The sequence below is a fragment of the Chrysochloris asiatica genome, unplaced genomic scaffold, assembly GCF_000296735.1.
Source record: "Chrysochloris asiatica unplaced genomic scaffold, ChrAsi1.0 scaffold00078, whole genome shotgun sequence".
NCBI classification, from domain to species: Eukaryota; Metazoa; Chordata; class Mammalia; order Afrosoricida; family Chrysochloridae; genus Chrysochloris; species Chrysochloris asiatica.
Window position 1 is genome coordinate 11,408,617 of NW_006408596.1, and position 17,258 is coordinate 11,425,874.

Below are 17,258 nucleotides of genomic sequence, written 5' to 3' on the forward strand. Positions count from 1 at the left end.
CTTAACTACAACAACAGCCCCAATTAACCCCTGTCACTTTCCCATAGTCCAAGGCTCCATCCACAAATCTGACCCAAATTCAAACCTACTGCCATCGAGTCAATTCTGACTCATAGCGACCCAACAGCGCAGAACAGAACTGCTCCGCAGGGTTTCTGAGACTATGAGTCTTTATTTGAACAAACAGCCTCATCTTTCTCTTGCAAAGCAGCTGGTAGGCTTGAACTGCCGACCTTACAGTTATCAGCCCAACGCTTAATTCACAGGACAGATTGGGATCCCTGTGCAATCTGACAAAGCTTCCTAAATCAAATGTCCAGGTTTCTTTCAGATGGTAGCTTTCCAAGGGGCTTCAGATTCACCGCTGGAAGCAGGTCGTACATTTTAATGATTACAGCATCTAACTGGAGAATAGCTTACAATATTTAATTGTGGAATATGTTCTTTGCACGTGGAATGCCTTTGAATAACTTAGAGTGACGCGACTTCTCTTTGCCCCATAAATCGCACCTCATCCTTATGAACCATATTACATCAAGATTTTATGTGCATGCGATGTTTGAAGTTGCACCGCGGCCGTGATAAGAGTGCACCTCAATACAGGTGCACGTCGGATCGTGGGCGTTTATCAACAGCGCAGAACGCTCTAAAGCTGCAAGATCAGGAGATTACACAGAGCTTTCAAAAAAATAAATAAATACAAAGCACAAAACAAACTGGTTCTGTTTTTACCTGCCTGGACAATTCAGCAATCACAGCTGCATCATTCTGGTCTGGTCAAGCCAATCACGCGCGCGCCGTACCACGTGACTCACGAGTGCTTCCGGCCTCGTGTTCGGCTCTGTCTCGGGTTGCCAGGGCAGGAGGTGGAGCCAGGGCACAGCTTCTCTAGCCTCACGCTCACTATTGCCCGCCCCCTTTCCCAAGCCACAACCAATAGGAGCCCGTCACTCCGCAGGGACCAATGGTGAGAAGGCTGAGTGAGGCCGTTGCGTGACGCGCAGAAGGGGAGGTGGGACTGGACGTGCGGTCACGTGCGCGCTTCGCGCCGGCGCAGGAAATCTGCCTGGAGTAGTAGGTGAGCCGTAGTCGTGGGGCCGGCGTTCGCCTCACAGAATGGGCCCGCTGGGTTCGTAGAGGCCATGTCGCCCGGGCCCCGCGCCCCGCGTTCGCGCCGGGATGGTGAACCTGGCGGCCATGGTGTGGCGCCGGCTGCTGAGAAAGCGATGGGTGCTCGCCCTGGTCTTCGGGCTCTCGCTCGTCTACTTCCTTAGCAGCACCTTGAAGCAGGTCAGTGGCCGCCCCCGTCCCGCTTGTGCTGCGAGCGCCGCGGAGGCTGGGCGCGGGGCCTCTTCTCGTCGCATCCTTGGAGGGCGTGGGGTCCGTATGACAGCAGGGACACCGAGACCCGGGCACCTAGCTCTGCCCTTCTTGCGCGGAGTTTCCGTGTCCTTCCAGCCTCCGGAGTTGTTCTTGCAGGTGGCAGTTTCTGGGAGAGAGAGCAAGGGCCTGGGTGGGAAACCCGTCTTGAGCTTTTGTAAAGGCTCAGTTGTGATGTGTGGGCGTCTTAGGTGCCATCGAGTCAGTACCGACTTATAGCGACCATGTGCACCACAGAACGAAACACTGCCCCGTCCTGTGCCAACCTCACAGTTGGTGTTACGTTTGAGCCCATTGCTGCTTGCCATTGTGCCAATCCATCTGGGGGTGGGGGTGGGGGTCCACTTCACCAAGTGTGATGTCCTTCCCCAGGGACTGTTCCCACCTGATAATATGTCCGAAGTATGAGAGACGAAGTCTGGTCCTCCTGTCCTCAAAGTAGCACTCTGACTGTATTTTTTCCAACACAGACAGATCTGTTGGTTCTTCTGGTACCCCATTGTACTTTAAATATTCTTCTCCAACTCCATAAGTCAAATACACCAGTTCTTCTCTGCTCTTGCAGATTCGCTGTCTAACTTTCACATACACATGAAGTTGAAAATACCATGGGGCTTGGGTCAGACTCATCCGAGTCCTCAAACTGACATCTCTTCTCTTAAGTACTTTAAAGAGGTCTTGTTCATCAGATTTACCCAATGCAATACCGTTTGGTTTATTGACTGCTGTTCCATGGACGTTGATTATAGATCCTAGCAAAATAAAAACTTTGTCAGCTTGGAAGTTGTATCCTGTTTGTTGTTGGGTGCCTTCAGTCGCTTCAAATTCATAGCGACCTTATGCATTAGAGTACAAAACACTGCCTAGTCCTGCGCCAACCTAACAGTTGTTAATCTTGAGCCCATTGCTGCTGCCACTGTGCCAGTCCATCTCGATGGGGGTCTTCCTCTTTTTTGCTGACCCTACCTTTTTCAGACATGATGTTCTTCTGATAACATGTCCAAAGTATGAGAGAGGGAATCTAACTATCTTGACTTCTATGGAGCAATTTTGCTGTACCTCTTCTAACGTAGATTTGTTTGTTTTTTCTCTTGGCAGCCCATGAATACTTACTTCCCTTTTCACTCCCAGGGGTTAAGTTCATAAATGTATAAAAGGATAGAAAATAAATCAGCCGTATGACTACCCCACTTTAGGCCAGCAGAGGGACTTGGTGTTGTCAGGGGTGAAGTGCCTGGGTGAAGTCCATCTGAACGGATGAGTTTCTATGACTTGTGTTTTTTTGACCCCACAGACACATCCTCACACCTGTGTTGCCCTTTGTCTGGTGGACCTCTGAGTGTTTGCGTACCAGGATTCAGCCCTCTTGCCTTCTTCTTCCTGACCCAGGGGATTGCCTCTGGCTCCAGCTGTAGATTGTTAACATTCCAGTTTATAACTCCAGCCTGGGACTGTCCAGAAAACCCCAAACTGTTTTGTACAGTTATCTACTTGATAACTTCTTTTTTGAATGTGTCACAGATTTCTGAAACTTGACCGAAACAACTCTTGCTTTTTCTCTGCTTGCCTCTTCCAACACTAGTTCCTTCCCAGCATTCCCAGTCTTACTGAGTGTCATTACTGAACACACCAGTTTGCCCAAGCCATGAATATGAGAAGGCTTCAGAAAGTTTTTGGGAAAATTCCATTATCTTTTCATTCCAGGTTTCCATGAATTTTTTGACGCCCTCTCCTACTTCATTCTTCTCTTACTCTCATTCCCTGTGTCCTAAACAGGCACCACCTTCTCTGTGTATACTGAATCTCTTCTTTCCTTCTCAGAGTTGCAGCTACCCTTGTCATCTAAACCACTGTCCTCTCTTGTCTGGACCACAGTGCATTAGGTCTCTGCTTCCTGTCTACTCTACCCAGCAATACGGATGATAATCTTTTAAAAAGGCAACCAGATCACAGCACTCCCCTGAGCATCATTCCTTCCTTGGACTCCTGTTGTGCTCAAATCAGAATCTAGACCCTGTTCCAAGATCTCTGCATGGTTGCATCTTTATGTCATTTCAGGTCAGCCTCACACTGTACCTGATTGCACAAATGATTTCAGCCCCTTGACCATAAACAGGCTTTATTTATTTATTTATTTTGGTGGTGGTGCTTGGTAGGCGCTGTTGAGTCGACTCCATCTCATGACAGCCATGTGTACTAGAAGGAAACTTTGCTCAGTCCTGTGCCGTCTTCACAATCGTTCCAATGTTGGAGCCCGTTGTTGTAGTCACTGAGTCAGTCCATCTCATTGCGAGTCTGCCTCTTTTTCTCTGACCCCGTAACAAGCATAATACTCTTCTTTAGGGACTGGTCCCTCCTGCGAACATGTCCAAAGTACGTGAGACAGTCTTGCCATCATTGCTTCTAAGAAGCATTCCACCTGTACTTTTTCCAAGACAGATTTGCTCATTCTTCTGGCTGTCCATGGTCTATTCCGTATTCTTCACCAACATCATAATTCATATGTGTCAATTCTCCATTCTTCCTCATTCTTGAGAACAGGGACCTTGCGTATCTTGTTCATAGAATCTGCAGCCCCTAGAATCCTACTAGGCACTTCTTGGACACTCAGATATGGACTGAGCAAACAGTGAGTGTCCCTCTTTTAAAATGGGTTGGCTTTTCCTTTCTGCCCATCTTCTGTCTTGCACACCCCTACTAGTTTTCCATTTGTTGTTCAAATGCTGCCTATGCTGACATTTTTTTCAAAACATTTTTTACTATTGTAGTGTGTCTTTTTTAAAAAAAATAAATAAATAACAATAATCTAGAGGGTGAATGACCATCCGCTCAGATTGTTGGCAAGATTGTAGATTGGTAAATTTCTCTGAGTTCTGATTATCCCAAGGCATGTTGTGTCTTAACACTTTGTATCACAGCAGTGACAATTGACCTTCAAGAAATCATCCACTGAAAACCTTATAGAGCACAGCTCCGCAGTGACACACACAGGATCTCCGTGAGTTGGAATCAACTTGACAGCAACTCTTTTTTGATTTAATCTTTGTGGTGACGGGTCTTTCCCCATCTGAGAGGACTGAACTCCACAAAGAGAGGGGCTGCCCCTTTCCTTTCCCTATGTGTAGCACCCAGTGTTGAACCTGGAACAATCAGCATCCACTACATTTTTACTAAATTAAAGATCCATCCCCACCTCAGCTATTTGTTTTTCTTTGAACTGAAGCCCAGTTCTCAATTTCTAGATGGCTGTTGTGAAAGGAGGAGTCCTGGTCTGGTGCTGTGGGTTAATGTGTTAGACAACAGTCAGTTTGAACTGCAAGGTCACAGGTTCAAGCTCACCAGCCACTCCTTGGAAACCCTGTACAGGGTCACAATGGGTCAGAACCGACTTGATGGCACTTAACAACAACAATTGTGAAAGAAAGCCTGCTCTGCAAGCCTCAGGAGCACAGACTCAAGTGTGCTGAGCACCTGCTGTGTGCCACCATGCAATATGCTTTTAACTCTCCTATACCTACAGGAGCTCTGGTAGCGTAGTGGTTACGAATCGGGCTGCGAACCACAAAGTCAGCAGTTCGAAACGAATCGGGCTGCGAACCACAAAGTCAGCAGTTCGAAACTACCAACGGTTCCGCAGGAGAAAGATGAGGCTTTCTGCTCCCGTAAAGATTTACAGCCTTGGAAACCCTGTTCGGGGTCGCTATGGGTCGGAACCGACTCGAAGGCACATAACAACAACAACAATACCTACAGGAACCCTGCTGTCTCTCTCCTGTCCGAGAATGCTTCAGGCCACACTGTGGGTGAGTGTGAGTGTTCAAGCTAAGGAGCAGCCTGGCCTCCAAGTCCATGCCTGATCCCTGCACCAGGACTGCCAGGACCCCGCTCTGCCACTCAGCACCCGCGAGCTTGTTCTTCTTGTTAAGTGATGTTGAGTCAGTTCAATCATTATAGGGTTTCCAAAGAGCAGCTGGTAGTTGTGAACCATCAACCTTGTGGTTAGCAGTCCAGTGCTTATCCTGCAGTGCCACAACAGGACTCCCATATGAACTTAGAGCAGCCTTTATCGTGAGTGAGATGATCTCTGGAATCCTATGAAAAACTCACGTCCTCCCAGCCACTCTTTCAGAGAATATTTCTGCCTCATTTTTGGTGTCTAAAAATATCTGAAAGTGATAAGCATTCTAAAATCACATATGAAGGAGATATGAAAAAGGAAAGTAGTAATTGTCTTTCAGTTTTCTTTACTCTCTCATGCCCTTGAGATAACTTTGGGTAGCCATTGGGCGTCTCCTCTTTCACACCTTCTCTGCGGTTATAAAAACAAATCTAAAACCCCTGCAGAGGTGCAGAGGCATGAGTGAGAAACATATGCATATTGTTGTATTTTGCTGGTGGTGGTGGTGGTGGCATCTTTTTTTTAAATAGATTCAGCTTTCTGTGTCCTTTAATTTGCTGTACATATACTCTAAACGAAACATGATTAATTACAACAACAACAACAAAAAAAATCTTTTCAAGAAACCATTATAACAAACCAGATTCCCTATTAACAATAAAAGGTGATCAAGTTTAACAGGCCAAAATAGAAAAAAGGTCTATCAGAATATAAGATGGCCCAAGAAAGCTCTGACCTCAGGTCTCCTATGTTGATCAAGAGTCCTGGCAATACCCCTAGGTGTCAGGGTTGTAAATATGCAGTTACATGCGCTACTGAAGAATGGGCTTGCTTTCCCAGTTAGTCATCCTCTGAACTCTCATTAGACTGTTCATCTGTAGCTACTTGCTAATTTGTGCACTTGTTGGTGCTTTCCTGAATCATGGTTAGTCATAGGAATATGTGAACTTTTTCTCTCTCTTACTCCTTTTGACTTTCTTAGTGTCTCTGTTTTGACTGCCCTCAGAACTGCACGATGCTGAGTCTTCTGACTGAGAAAGTGTCACTTTCTGAATCTAAGAACGGGTCAGGTTTCTTGAGAGATTTTTTTTCTGGAATTTTTCTTGTGCTTAATGTGGCTGCTTCCTTTTCCTGGTACTGAAAGCTTCAGTTTCTTCTGACAGCTCACTTGAGGAATTGACTGTTAACCTTTATGACTGCCTTTTTGCTTTTCTTCTGTTTTTTTATGTGACTTTTTTGTGTGTGTGTGTGCGCGCGATTTCTTGTATTTGCGGGATTCATGGGTACTTGATTTTACCTGAGATGTTTTTTTCCTGTTGATAACATCTTGCTGATAACTACTAGCTGTTTCAAATTCTTTAGGATGTATAACTCTATATGACCACTGTGACCCCATCTATCTGGCATGTTAACTTCATAATCATATAACTTCTTGTTTCAGGATTTAGCCTTAAGAAAATCATCTTACAATGTCCATGAAATGTTATGCCTTCGCTTCCAATAGTCTCTTTGACTTTCTTCATCAAAACAATTACTATGCATCTGGTTTGAATTTGTAGATAACATTTTCCTTTTGGTTCCCCAGTAAGCAGCTTCCAGTATCTCTCCAATTCTCTTATTTTCCACATATCTGATTCCTCTTGACTCCCTCAATCCTGAGGAAATCAGTCATCTTGTTAGTGTGAGATGAAGAACCAGTCCAATACAAGGTCTCCTCCAACCTAAGAAGCCAAAGAGTCAGGGCTCAAAGGCAGCTCTGCAGCTTCACCCGAGTCCTTCACCGTGTGAAAATGCAGCCTTCCTGCCCGTTATTCTTCCCTCACCCATGGTCCAGGCCACGACTGCTTTTCTCCCAGCCCACACAGCCCCGCAGAGGGCAGCTCTCCCTACCGGACTGTGGCCTGAAGCTGCGCCGGGGGGAATCTGGATGGCCACCTAGGCCGGGGCATTTCTGCTCAGGTTCTGCTAGGATGGACTCCAGGGCTTAGGTTTCACTCCCCAAAAAGGATGGGGGCACTTTGGATGCACACGACCTTTTGGTTGGGCCGCAGGCATGTCTAGAGTGTTTGAAGGGGGTTTGAGGTCCCCAACTGGAAGGCAGAGAAAATACCCACATCTGTCACCAGGATCCCTGCTCTTGTGCAGCCTCGGAGTTCCTCGTAACCTTCCCTCCAAATGCCCTCCCCACACAAATACACACAAACACACCCATATTGAGCACAGTAGCCTCGCATGGCGGGGTTGGGGAGTGTCTGGTGAGGGCTTCTTATGCAGCATTATTGTGTCAATAGCTGCCTGGTACAGACATGAGATGCCTTTCCATGTGCCTGCTTTCTTTTGTGTCCCTTAATTTCACTGAAACATTGTCTTCAAATTTTATCACTTTGAACTCATTCCTGGTCATTGTTATTTTAATTTCTATTTCTTTGACTATTGACGACGTTTAACTTTCTGTGCCTTTCAGTAATTTAAATGTTGAGTTCCTTATGCCGTTTTTTGATTTTTGACGGTGGTCCTGTTGGCTTGTCCTTGCTAATTACATTGGTAGTTCTTTCTGCGTAGACCTGTTATTCTGCAGTTTCAAGAAGAGAAATGAATTCAGGTCTGTATGATTTTAAAGCTCATCTTCTTCACTCTTAACCACTGTTGGAGATGAAAACTGGTAACTTGCTCAGTGTTTAAAAAAATTTTTTTTCTCTAAAGAAAAGTTTTAAATTGTGAAGTTTTATAGAAATCTTGAAAAATGTAGACCATTTGACAGCACTAGGTGTACATTCTAGTCCAAGAGCAGTCAGGGGGAATGAAGTCGAGGTTGCATTGTTCAGATTGTGGAATGTGTTCTCTCCCTGGGCCATGTACCCCTTTATGTTTTCTGCTGTAACTCCTGTGTTAGTTCTGTCAGCATAATTCACAAATAACTGGTCATCCTCCTTTGGGGCACATGGTAGTACCAACTTTGCCACCTTCTTTTAAGTTAGGAATGACCATGCGGCTTGCCTTGGCTAACATAGGATGTCACTTCCAGGTTGTTTTGGGAGGTGAATGATCGCGTCCCCTGCCATGCTGATTTTCGAGAACATGTGTTGAGATAGAGCCTCTTTGATTTTGTCCAAAAAACTCCTTTATTGACTACTCTCCTGTCCCATAATTTGCTCTAGTCCTGTGTACCCACCTCTCTGTTTTCTGTCTCTCTAGATTTGCCTTTTCTGGACATGTCCTATAAATGGAGTCATATAATATGTGTTCTTTTATGATTGACTTCTTTCTCGTAGTACAGTGTTTTCCGGGATTGTCCATCTTGTGTATCAATTTTTTTAAAATCTTTTATGTCTACTTACTCCATTGCAACTGTGGACCACATTTGACCTCTTTATCAGCTGATGGTCATTTGAGTTGTTTCCACCTTTTGGCTATATTGAACAAGGATGCTATGAATATTTGTGTACATGTTTCCATGTGGGCATATGCTTTCATTTCTCTTGGACATATATCTAGGAGTGGAATTGCTGGGTTAAATCATAACTTTGTTTTGTTTAACTCTTTGAAGAACTGCCAGAGTGGTTTTCAGAGTGACTGCACCATTTGCAATGAACTCTTAAGAAACGGCTACTTGTCACATGTTTTGAGTAGTATCAAAGAAGAATATGCGTGATTATTAAGATACTCCTCCCATTTCCAACTGCAGATCCATGTGAGGTGGGTTTTCTTCATTTGTTTCATGTCAAACAACACACTGAAACAAATTGAATGCAGAAGTAGACAGAGGAATCTACCTGTCTGCCATGAAACCAGACATTAAAGAGATTTGCAGACATGTAAAAACATTAACCCTCTTCTAACTTGTTTAAAATCAGCCTTTTTCACAAAAACATGCTATTTATGTTAACATATAATGGTTTATTATTTTATTTTTACATGAATTAATAAAGATACTTTTAAGAATTTATTTATACAGTATGGTCAACTCAGTAATTGTAATCCACATAAACACACATATCTGCGTTCTCAATAATGTTAGGAGTCTTGGGACCTAAAAATTTTACTTTTTATTGTGACTGAGTGAAACTTTAAAGAACAAATGTGTTTTCCAATTCATACACTTCTTCTTTGATCTCATTGATTGCAATCCTCATGATTTAAGATCATTATCCTACTTCCTTCCTGTATTTTCTGTTTCTGTCCCTCCTTTCCTAACCCTTCCCACGTCCTGAACTTGTCCTTTGGCAGATGCTGCCCTTTTGCTCTTACCTGGTAGGTTGTTCCAAGGAGCAATACCTCCCTGGTGTTCTAGTTCACCTTATTGACCTGTTTGGCTGAAGATTGAGCCGTGGGAATGAAGTAGTTTTAGATTTGAAGGATGGCCGAGGGCCATAGTCTCAGGGTTCCACTAGGCTCTACTTGACCAGTAAGCTGGGTCTGTTTTATGATTATGAGTTTTGGCTAGGACCCCAACCTTTGAGAACTGGAGACTTCGCCGTTGTGACTGACAACACTGTTATAGGCACTAAGTCTGTGGCCTTGGCTCGGCTTTTGGCTGCAGCTACGTGACAGCTTGTGAGTTTGCTTCATCTTTCCTAGCCTCTGGTTCATCTGTGAAATGGAGCTGTGGTGTGGCTTTTAGGAGTAGTTGAGGAGAGACTGGGAAAAACTTGAGGGCTGCCTCTGAGCCTCAGCTCTGCTTCAGGGAGACCGTGCACTCCTGGAGCAGATGTGGCAGCATTTTGCCTAGAGAAGAGCTGATTATCCTCTGCTGCTTTGAATTTCTCTTTTCTTTAGTTTTCATGTTAATTAATGCTTTGGGGGATAATTTTAAATTGTAGCGATGGGAGCATCGGAGACATTAGTGGCAGTGGTAGGGATATGATTGGGGGAGAAGGTGGGGAATGGTGAGTGGTGCCAGGTGACTTGGATGCGTTTATTTAACAGATGTTTAGCGAACACTGACTGTGTGCTAGGCATGGGTGTGCTGGATGTAGTGTAGACAAGACAGGGTCCTCTGCTCTTGTAGAGCCCTAATTCTGTAGGAGGTGAGAGGGACAAATAGTAAATAAGGAAAAGTATTTCAGATAATGATTTCTACTACAAAGAGGGAAAAACGGGGTGACAAGACGGTCCTAACTCTGCGTGGGTCCTTGAAGCCGAGATGACACAAATGAAGAAACTGAAGAGGTTCTCTCATACAAATAAATGATCTCATCCTTGTGTGTAAAGGGTGCTGTTCCTAAAAGTCTCCGAGATGTTCGTTTAAGGCCTTGAGAATAGAGTTGCATCTTCAGCTCTAAAGTAATTGCGTCTGTAAATTGCTTTTAAGTTAGACACTGTTAAAGTGAAGTGTCATGAATTGTGAGAGTCACTTATGTGGGTTTTCGTTTTGTTTTTCACTGATCACCAAGACTCATTTATTTCATCTGAGAATTTGTAAAGTTTCACGCAGAGTAAGGAATCCTTGGTATGGCGCTGTGGGATAAGTATGGGAGTGCTAACTGCAAGGTCGGTGGTTCAAATCCCCCAACTGCTCCTTGGAAACCCTATACAGAAGTCCTGGTGTGGTGCTGTGGGTTAATGCACTGAACTGCAAAGTCAGCTTGAACCACAAGGTTGGTGGTTCACGCTCACCAGCCACTTCTTGGAAACCCTTTACAGGGTTGCTGTGGGTCAGAACCAGCTGGGCAGCACTTAACAATAACAATAACAATGAGTTAGAACCAACTCGGCACACAACAACAACTGATCTTTATCACTATTTTGTTCTCTTTTTTTAGTAACTCAAGTGCTTTTTTGATGACAATAGTGCCTTGCCTTTAAATACTTTACGACCCATGTGGAACACTTACCTTATTTGACCCTCCAGATAACCCCTGGAAAATTGATTGGTCACGTGTTACTATACCCATTCAGCATCACATAGCAGTAATTAGAATCATTTCTGTAATGCTGCAGAATTTATGGAAGAGTTCGTAAATGTGTCTTTTTTCACTTCTTTTTGTTCCTGCTCTCTGGTCCCTGGTGAGCCCCTGGTGGACAGCTGGTGTAGCATCTACAGTGCATTCATTTATATACTGACCTCTGTCCACTGCTCTGCAAACTGAGACCAGGGACCCTCTCTGTATTGGAAGAATGCCAGAAATACCCTTGGAAGAATTTGATAGAAGAAAAAGTATATGGGGAAACTGATTAGGCTCAATGGAATTCTCTCTCTCTCTCTCTCTCACAAACACACACAGAGATGAGCCTTTGAAAAAATGACTTGGTTCTAGTATATCTAGATTGTGTGACTTGCCATCTTGGCACTCTTACTTACAGGGTCCTTTAGCAAAGTCTTGTGAATAGTCATGATTGAAAACAAGTTCAAGTGCTAGGAGAAGTGCTTCTCTGTGTATCAGGAACTATAGTTATGTGGAAGAGGTCCTTTCGGGATGCCATGAGCTCCTGTTTTTTGTTTTGTTTTGTTTTTCAGGAAGAATAACAGGGATGTTTGGGAATAATGTTAAGCGCCTTTTAACCTTGTCCTAGGCCCAGTTTACTTAGGTTGACTAGCCTCTAAGTGGTCTTTATGACTATTCATTTATCTACCTGAGCATTTGAAGCTCCGGTTAGCCTGCACATAGCTTAATTATGCAGTTACTTGATAAGGTCCCAGCAGGGCAGAGGAGGAGAATGCATTTACATGTAGATTCGCAGCCTGCACCAAAGTGATTTACTCTCTATTCCCTAGGTTTCTGCACTCTGCTTCTCTTCTTGTGCTAACCAAGAAAGGCAGATGTTGTTTTTGAGAACCTGTCCTACTCCTGCAAGATTCAGTGCTTTCTTTAAAAGAAACCACAGGGAGGGGACACAGAATACAAATTAAAGCTACCTGTTGTTGTTATTAAGTGCCGTTGAGTTGATTCCGACCCATAGTGATCCTGTATAGGGTTTCCGAGGAGCAGGTGGTGAGTTTGAACCACCGACCTTGCATTTCAAATGGCTTTGCAGTCTGGCGCATTAACCCACAGCACCACACCAGGACTCTCCTGGAAGGGTGTAAAGAGTCTTGGTGGCACAGTGGGTTAAGCATTGGGCTGCTAACCCCAAAGTTGGTGGTTCAAACCCACCAGCTTCAGATGAGGTGGTTAGCTCCCATAAAGATGAATAGTCTCGGAAACCCTAAGGAGCAGTTCTTCTGTGTCATACAGGGTCACTATGAGTCAAAATTGACTTGTTGGCAATGGATTTGGTTTTTTTTTCCTTGAAGGATATAAATGAAAGGGAAAAAATCCAGTATTGGTGAGGTGATGGTAAAATTGTAAACACTATTCCTGTAAATGCTGGCAGTACTGGCATGATAAAGCCTGTGGTAAGCTATTTGGCTTCATAGAGCGTTGACTTCTGGTCATTGTTCTTGCTGCGCATCAGTTAAGGGAATAGAAACCGTACCCAGTGTTCTCTAGAAGAACTGAATCCTGGGATGGGGCTAGATGTTGATCGAGAGGATTTGTTCACTAAATTATTGCCTATCAACATGATGGATTATTTTATAGCCTTGAAAATGTGATTATCAAGACAATGTAAGTTCTTGAAAATGATTTACTACCCAATTAGTGTCAAGAAGAGCTGAATGTAAAGTATATTAATGTGTAGTGTGAATGCCAGGGGTCACAGGCTAGATAGGCAAAACTACGTAGGGCTATATTTACGTGCTAGGACTGTGGGTAATGCTTTGTCTTTAATGTTGCTGATTTGAGGTTTTTGTTTTTAAATCAACTTTCTTTGAGAACATTTTTAGACTTAAAGCAAAGTTAAAATAATAATGTAGCGTTCCGATAGATTCCTCACTCACGTTCCCCTATTAATAATTTTTTTTAAGATCTTAGCAATTTTTATTTTAGATTAAGGTGATGAAAGATAATGTTACGAATCATGTATCCCCCCATGTTAGTAGCCTGTATTGTTAAGTGTATGTATGCTCTTATGTACCTGTGTACATGTCTTGTTATTATTAAGATAAGGAAATTTATGATATTATTATTCTGTAACTTGCTTTTTCACTTAATGAGGAAGCCTTGGTGATGCAATGGTTAAAGTTAAAGTTGGCTTCCAACTAAAAGGTCAGTGATTCAAATCACCCAGTGGCTCCGTGGGAGGAAAGATCCTGTGATCTGCTCTAATAAAGATGACAGCTTAGGACGCTCTCTGTGAGGCAGTTCTTCTGTGTTCTTCAGAGTGGTTGAGTCAGAATCAAGTCAGTGGGAGACACAGTGATAGAACACGGACATCCAGTGCTCAGCAACCCTCTCTGTGCGTTAAAACCATCTGAATGCTTTAAACAAATACTGATTCTCAGTATTTACATTGGATTCTTACTAAGTCGGCAGTTGAACTGAAGAATCAGAATTTTTCCTATATAATATAATGTGCAAGTAAGACCTAATAGCCACTTGTTGTTGTTAGGTGCTGTTGAGTCAGTTCCCATTCATAGTGGCCAGGTCCTGCACCTTCCTCACAGTCGTTGCTGTGTTTGAGCCCATTGGTGTAGTCACTGTGTCAAGGCATCTCACTGAGGGTCTTCCTTTTTTTTTTTTGCTGACCCTCGACTTTACCCAGTATGGTGGCCTTCTCCAGAGACTGGCCCCTCCTGATAACACGTCCAAAGTACATGAAAGGAATTCTCACCGTCCTCACCTCTAAGGATTATTCTGACTCTGCTTCCTCCAACACAGATTTGTTCGTGTGTACTCATTGAGTGGCAATCCATTGTCTGTTCAGTATTCTTTGCCATCACCATAATTCACAGGAGTAGGTCTTCTCTGGTCTTCTTAATCATTGTCTAGCTTCCCCATGCACATAAGGTGATTGAAAATATGACGGCTTGGATCAGGTGCACCTTAGTCTTCAAAGTGATGTCTTTGCATCTGAATACTTCCAAGAGATCTTTTGTAGCAAATTTGCCCAGTGTAATACAGTTTCGTGAATGCTGCTTCATTGGGCATTGATTATGGGTCCATGTATAATGAAATGCTTGATAACGTCATCTTTTATCCATTGGTCATGGTATTGCTTATTCGCCCAGTTGTGATGTGAGGATAGGATTTTTGTTTTCTTTATGTTGAGATGTAATCCATACTGAAGGTTGTAGCCTTTGATCTTCATCAGAAAGTACTTAAAGTCCTCTTCAATTTCAGCAAGCAAGTTTATGTCGTGTACCTATTACGGGTTGCTAATGAGTCTTCTTCCAGTCCTGATGCTGCATTTTTCATAGAGTCCAGTTTCTCAGATTGTTTGCTCAGCATACAGACTGAATAAGTGTGGTGAAAGGATACAACCCTGAAGCGCATCTTTCCTGGTATAAATTATGCAGAATCCCCTAATTCTGTTGGGAGTGGCTACTGCTTGGTCTGTGCACAAACTCTGCATTTAAATGTTTTGAAACTCCCATTCTTCTCAGTGTTATTCATAATTTGTTATGATATCCACACAGTTGAATGCCATTACATAGTCAGCATAGGTAAACATCTTTCTGGTAGTCTCTGATTTCATCGACGATCCACCTCACATCAGCAGTGCTATGTCTTATTTCATGTCTTCTTCTGAACCTGGAAGTTGAATTTCTCTAAGTTCCTGTTGATGTACTGCTACATCTGTTTTTGAATATAACCGAGTTTTACTAGAGTGTGCTATTAATGATATTGTTTAGTCATTTTTGCAGTCTGTTAGATCTCTTTTTAGTCATTTGGAGGTAACTGTCTTCCAGATTTCTTGACCTAGACAGTGTTGGACCTATGTGTTAAACCATCTCACTTGTTAGTCCATCAATTTCTGGAGCCTTGTTTTTCACCAGTGCCTTCAGTGCGGCATGGACTTCTTCATTCTGTACCATCAGTTCTTGATCATACAATGCCGCCTCCTATGGTTGAACGTTGACCAGTTCTTTTGGGTAGAGTGATTCTCTGTATTCCTTCCATCTACTTTTGATGTTTTCTCCATTGTTCTATATTTTGTGCATGCGAAAGTTGAACAGTGAATAAAGGAGACCATGGAAGAATTGAGCTTTGGTGTTGGAGTAGAATATTAAAAGTATCTTGGCGTACCAAAAGAACAAACAAATCTGTGTTGGAAGTACAGCCAGAATGCTCTCTGGAAGCCAAGATGTCCAGACTTCACCTCTCATACTTTGAACATATTATCACGAGGGACCACTCCCTGGAGAAGGATATCATGTTTGGTAAAATGGAGGGTCTGAGAAAAAGAGGGAAGACCCCAAACGGCATAGATTAGCACAGTGACACCAGTGATGGACTCAAACGTAGCAATGATTGTGAGGTTGGCATAGGACCGGGCAGTGTTTCGTTCTGTTGTGCATAAGGTTGCTATGGGTTGGTACTGACTTGCTGGCAAGTAACAATAACATATGGTTGAATGTTGACCACTGCTTTTGGGTAGAGTGAGTCTCTGTATTCTTTCCTTCTTCTTTGGATGTTTCCTTCATTGTTCTATATTTTACTCACTAAACCCTCCGTATAGCAAGTTGAGGATTGAATTTTTCTTCAGTTCTTTCAATTTGAGAAATGCCCATTTGTTCTGCTCTTTTGGTTTTCTAACCCAGTAGGCTAGATAGTAGGAGCTCTGGTAGCAGAGTGGTTATGAAGTAGGCTACGAACCTCAAGGCCAGCAGTTCGAAACTACCAAGCCATTCCACAGTAGAAAGATGAGGCTTCCTGCTCCCATAAAGAATTATAGCTTCAGAGATCCTATGCAGGGTTGCTATGAGTCAGAATCAACTCCCTGGCACACGTCACCACCAGTCAACTAGATACATCTCGGTGTAAAAATGCCATGGGTACATCACAAGGAAAAATGAGTCAAGATCAACTTCGTAAGACTGATTACTATGAGTGGAGGTCAGCTGTGCCTACAGCCTCCAAGTTTTTTTTTTTTTTTTTACCAATTCTGACTCCAACCATCCCTCCAACAGCAGCAGACTTTACGTCTTTATTGTGTTTGATTATGGGTTGCAGTGGCCATATAGAACTCTTCGAGTGTTCTCATGATTATGGGATTTTTTCGGGGAGTAACAGGTTACAATTCACTATGAAAATTCAGAATAGTAATTCTTTAGGATAACTATTCCCAGGTATACCCACAGGCACACTTTTTTCTTGACCTTTAGCCTCTTGGTCCCATGGCCCCTCAGCCTCTACCCTGCTTGGGCAAATGTCACAAAGCTCTTTAGCTGTGCCAATAAGTGGCCAGGGCCACCAATTCTACCACCTAGCCTTTTTCCCGAAGGCGCTCAGCTCTCTCATTCTGTACATCGTGAAGTCCATCGCCAACTCCTGCCAATCTCTTGCTTCTGCTACCTTTGCTACTGCCTTTTCTCTGCTGCTGCTTCTCACTGTCTCTTGTTGTCTCTGGTGTCACAGTTCTCTGTCTGATGAGTCTAGGAAGTTCCCAGTGAGGGACCCTGGGCCCAAAGGCAGTGCTACACTCCCATCTTTTCATTCTTGGTGGTAGTGTGGTCTCCCCTTTCCATCTCTGTAATGACTTATTTTAAGCTTGTCATTATTGATAAGTTCATTGAATTGGCTCCAACTTATTGCGAGCCCACATAGGGTTTCCAAGGTATAAATGGTGGATTTGAACTTCTCACCTTGTGGTTAGCAGTCTAGTGCTTATTAGTGGATAGCAAAATTGATCAGTTCCCTCATTAGGGTTCAAGATACCTTATATAAATGTTTCCATCCCCACAAGGATGCCATGCACCGCCCAACCCCTTGGGTGGGTTGTACCTCATTTTCACAATCCCACCCAGTAAGTATTCTCTGGGCAAATTATTGAATGACGCAGAAAGCATCAAATGAAGATAGAAGGAATACACAGAGTCACTGTACCAAGAGGAAATGGTTGATGTTCAACCATTTCAAGAGATAGTATGTGACCAAGAGCCAATGACACTGAAGGAAGAGGTCAAGGTGCTTTGAAGGAATTGGCAAAGAACAAGGCA

General features: G+C 43.4%; 1 protein-coding gene across 1 annotated transcript in view; it reads left to right on the forward strand.

The window, feature by feature from the left end:
* The first annotated feature begins 1,155 nt into the window (after window positions 1–1,155).
* LOC102830228 (chromosome unknown open reading frame, human C12orf49) overlaps window positions 1,156–17,258 on the forward strand; it is a 27,473-nt gene continuing 11,370 nt past the window's right edge. The window contains exon 1 of the mRNA XM_006865472.1: window positions 1,156–1,290. Coding sequence (XP_006865534.1) covers window positions 1,180–1,290 — 111 coding nt within the window. The 5' untranslated portion in view covers window positions 1,156–1,179. The remainder of the gene's footprint in view (window positions 1,291–17,258) is intronic.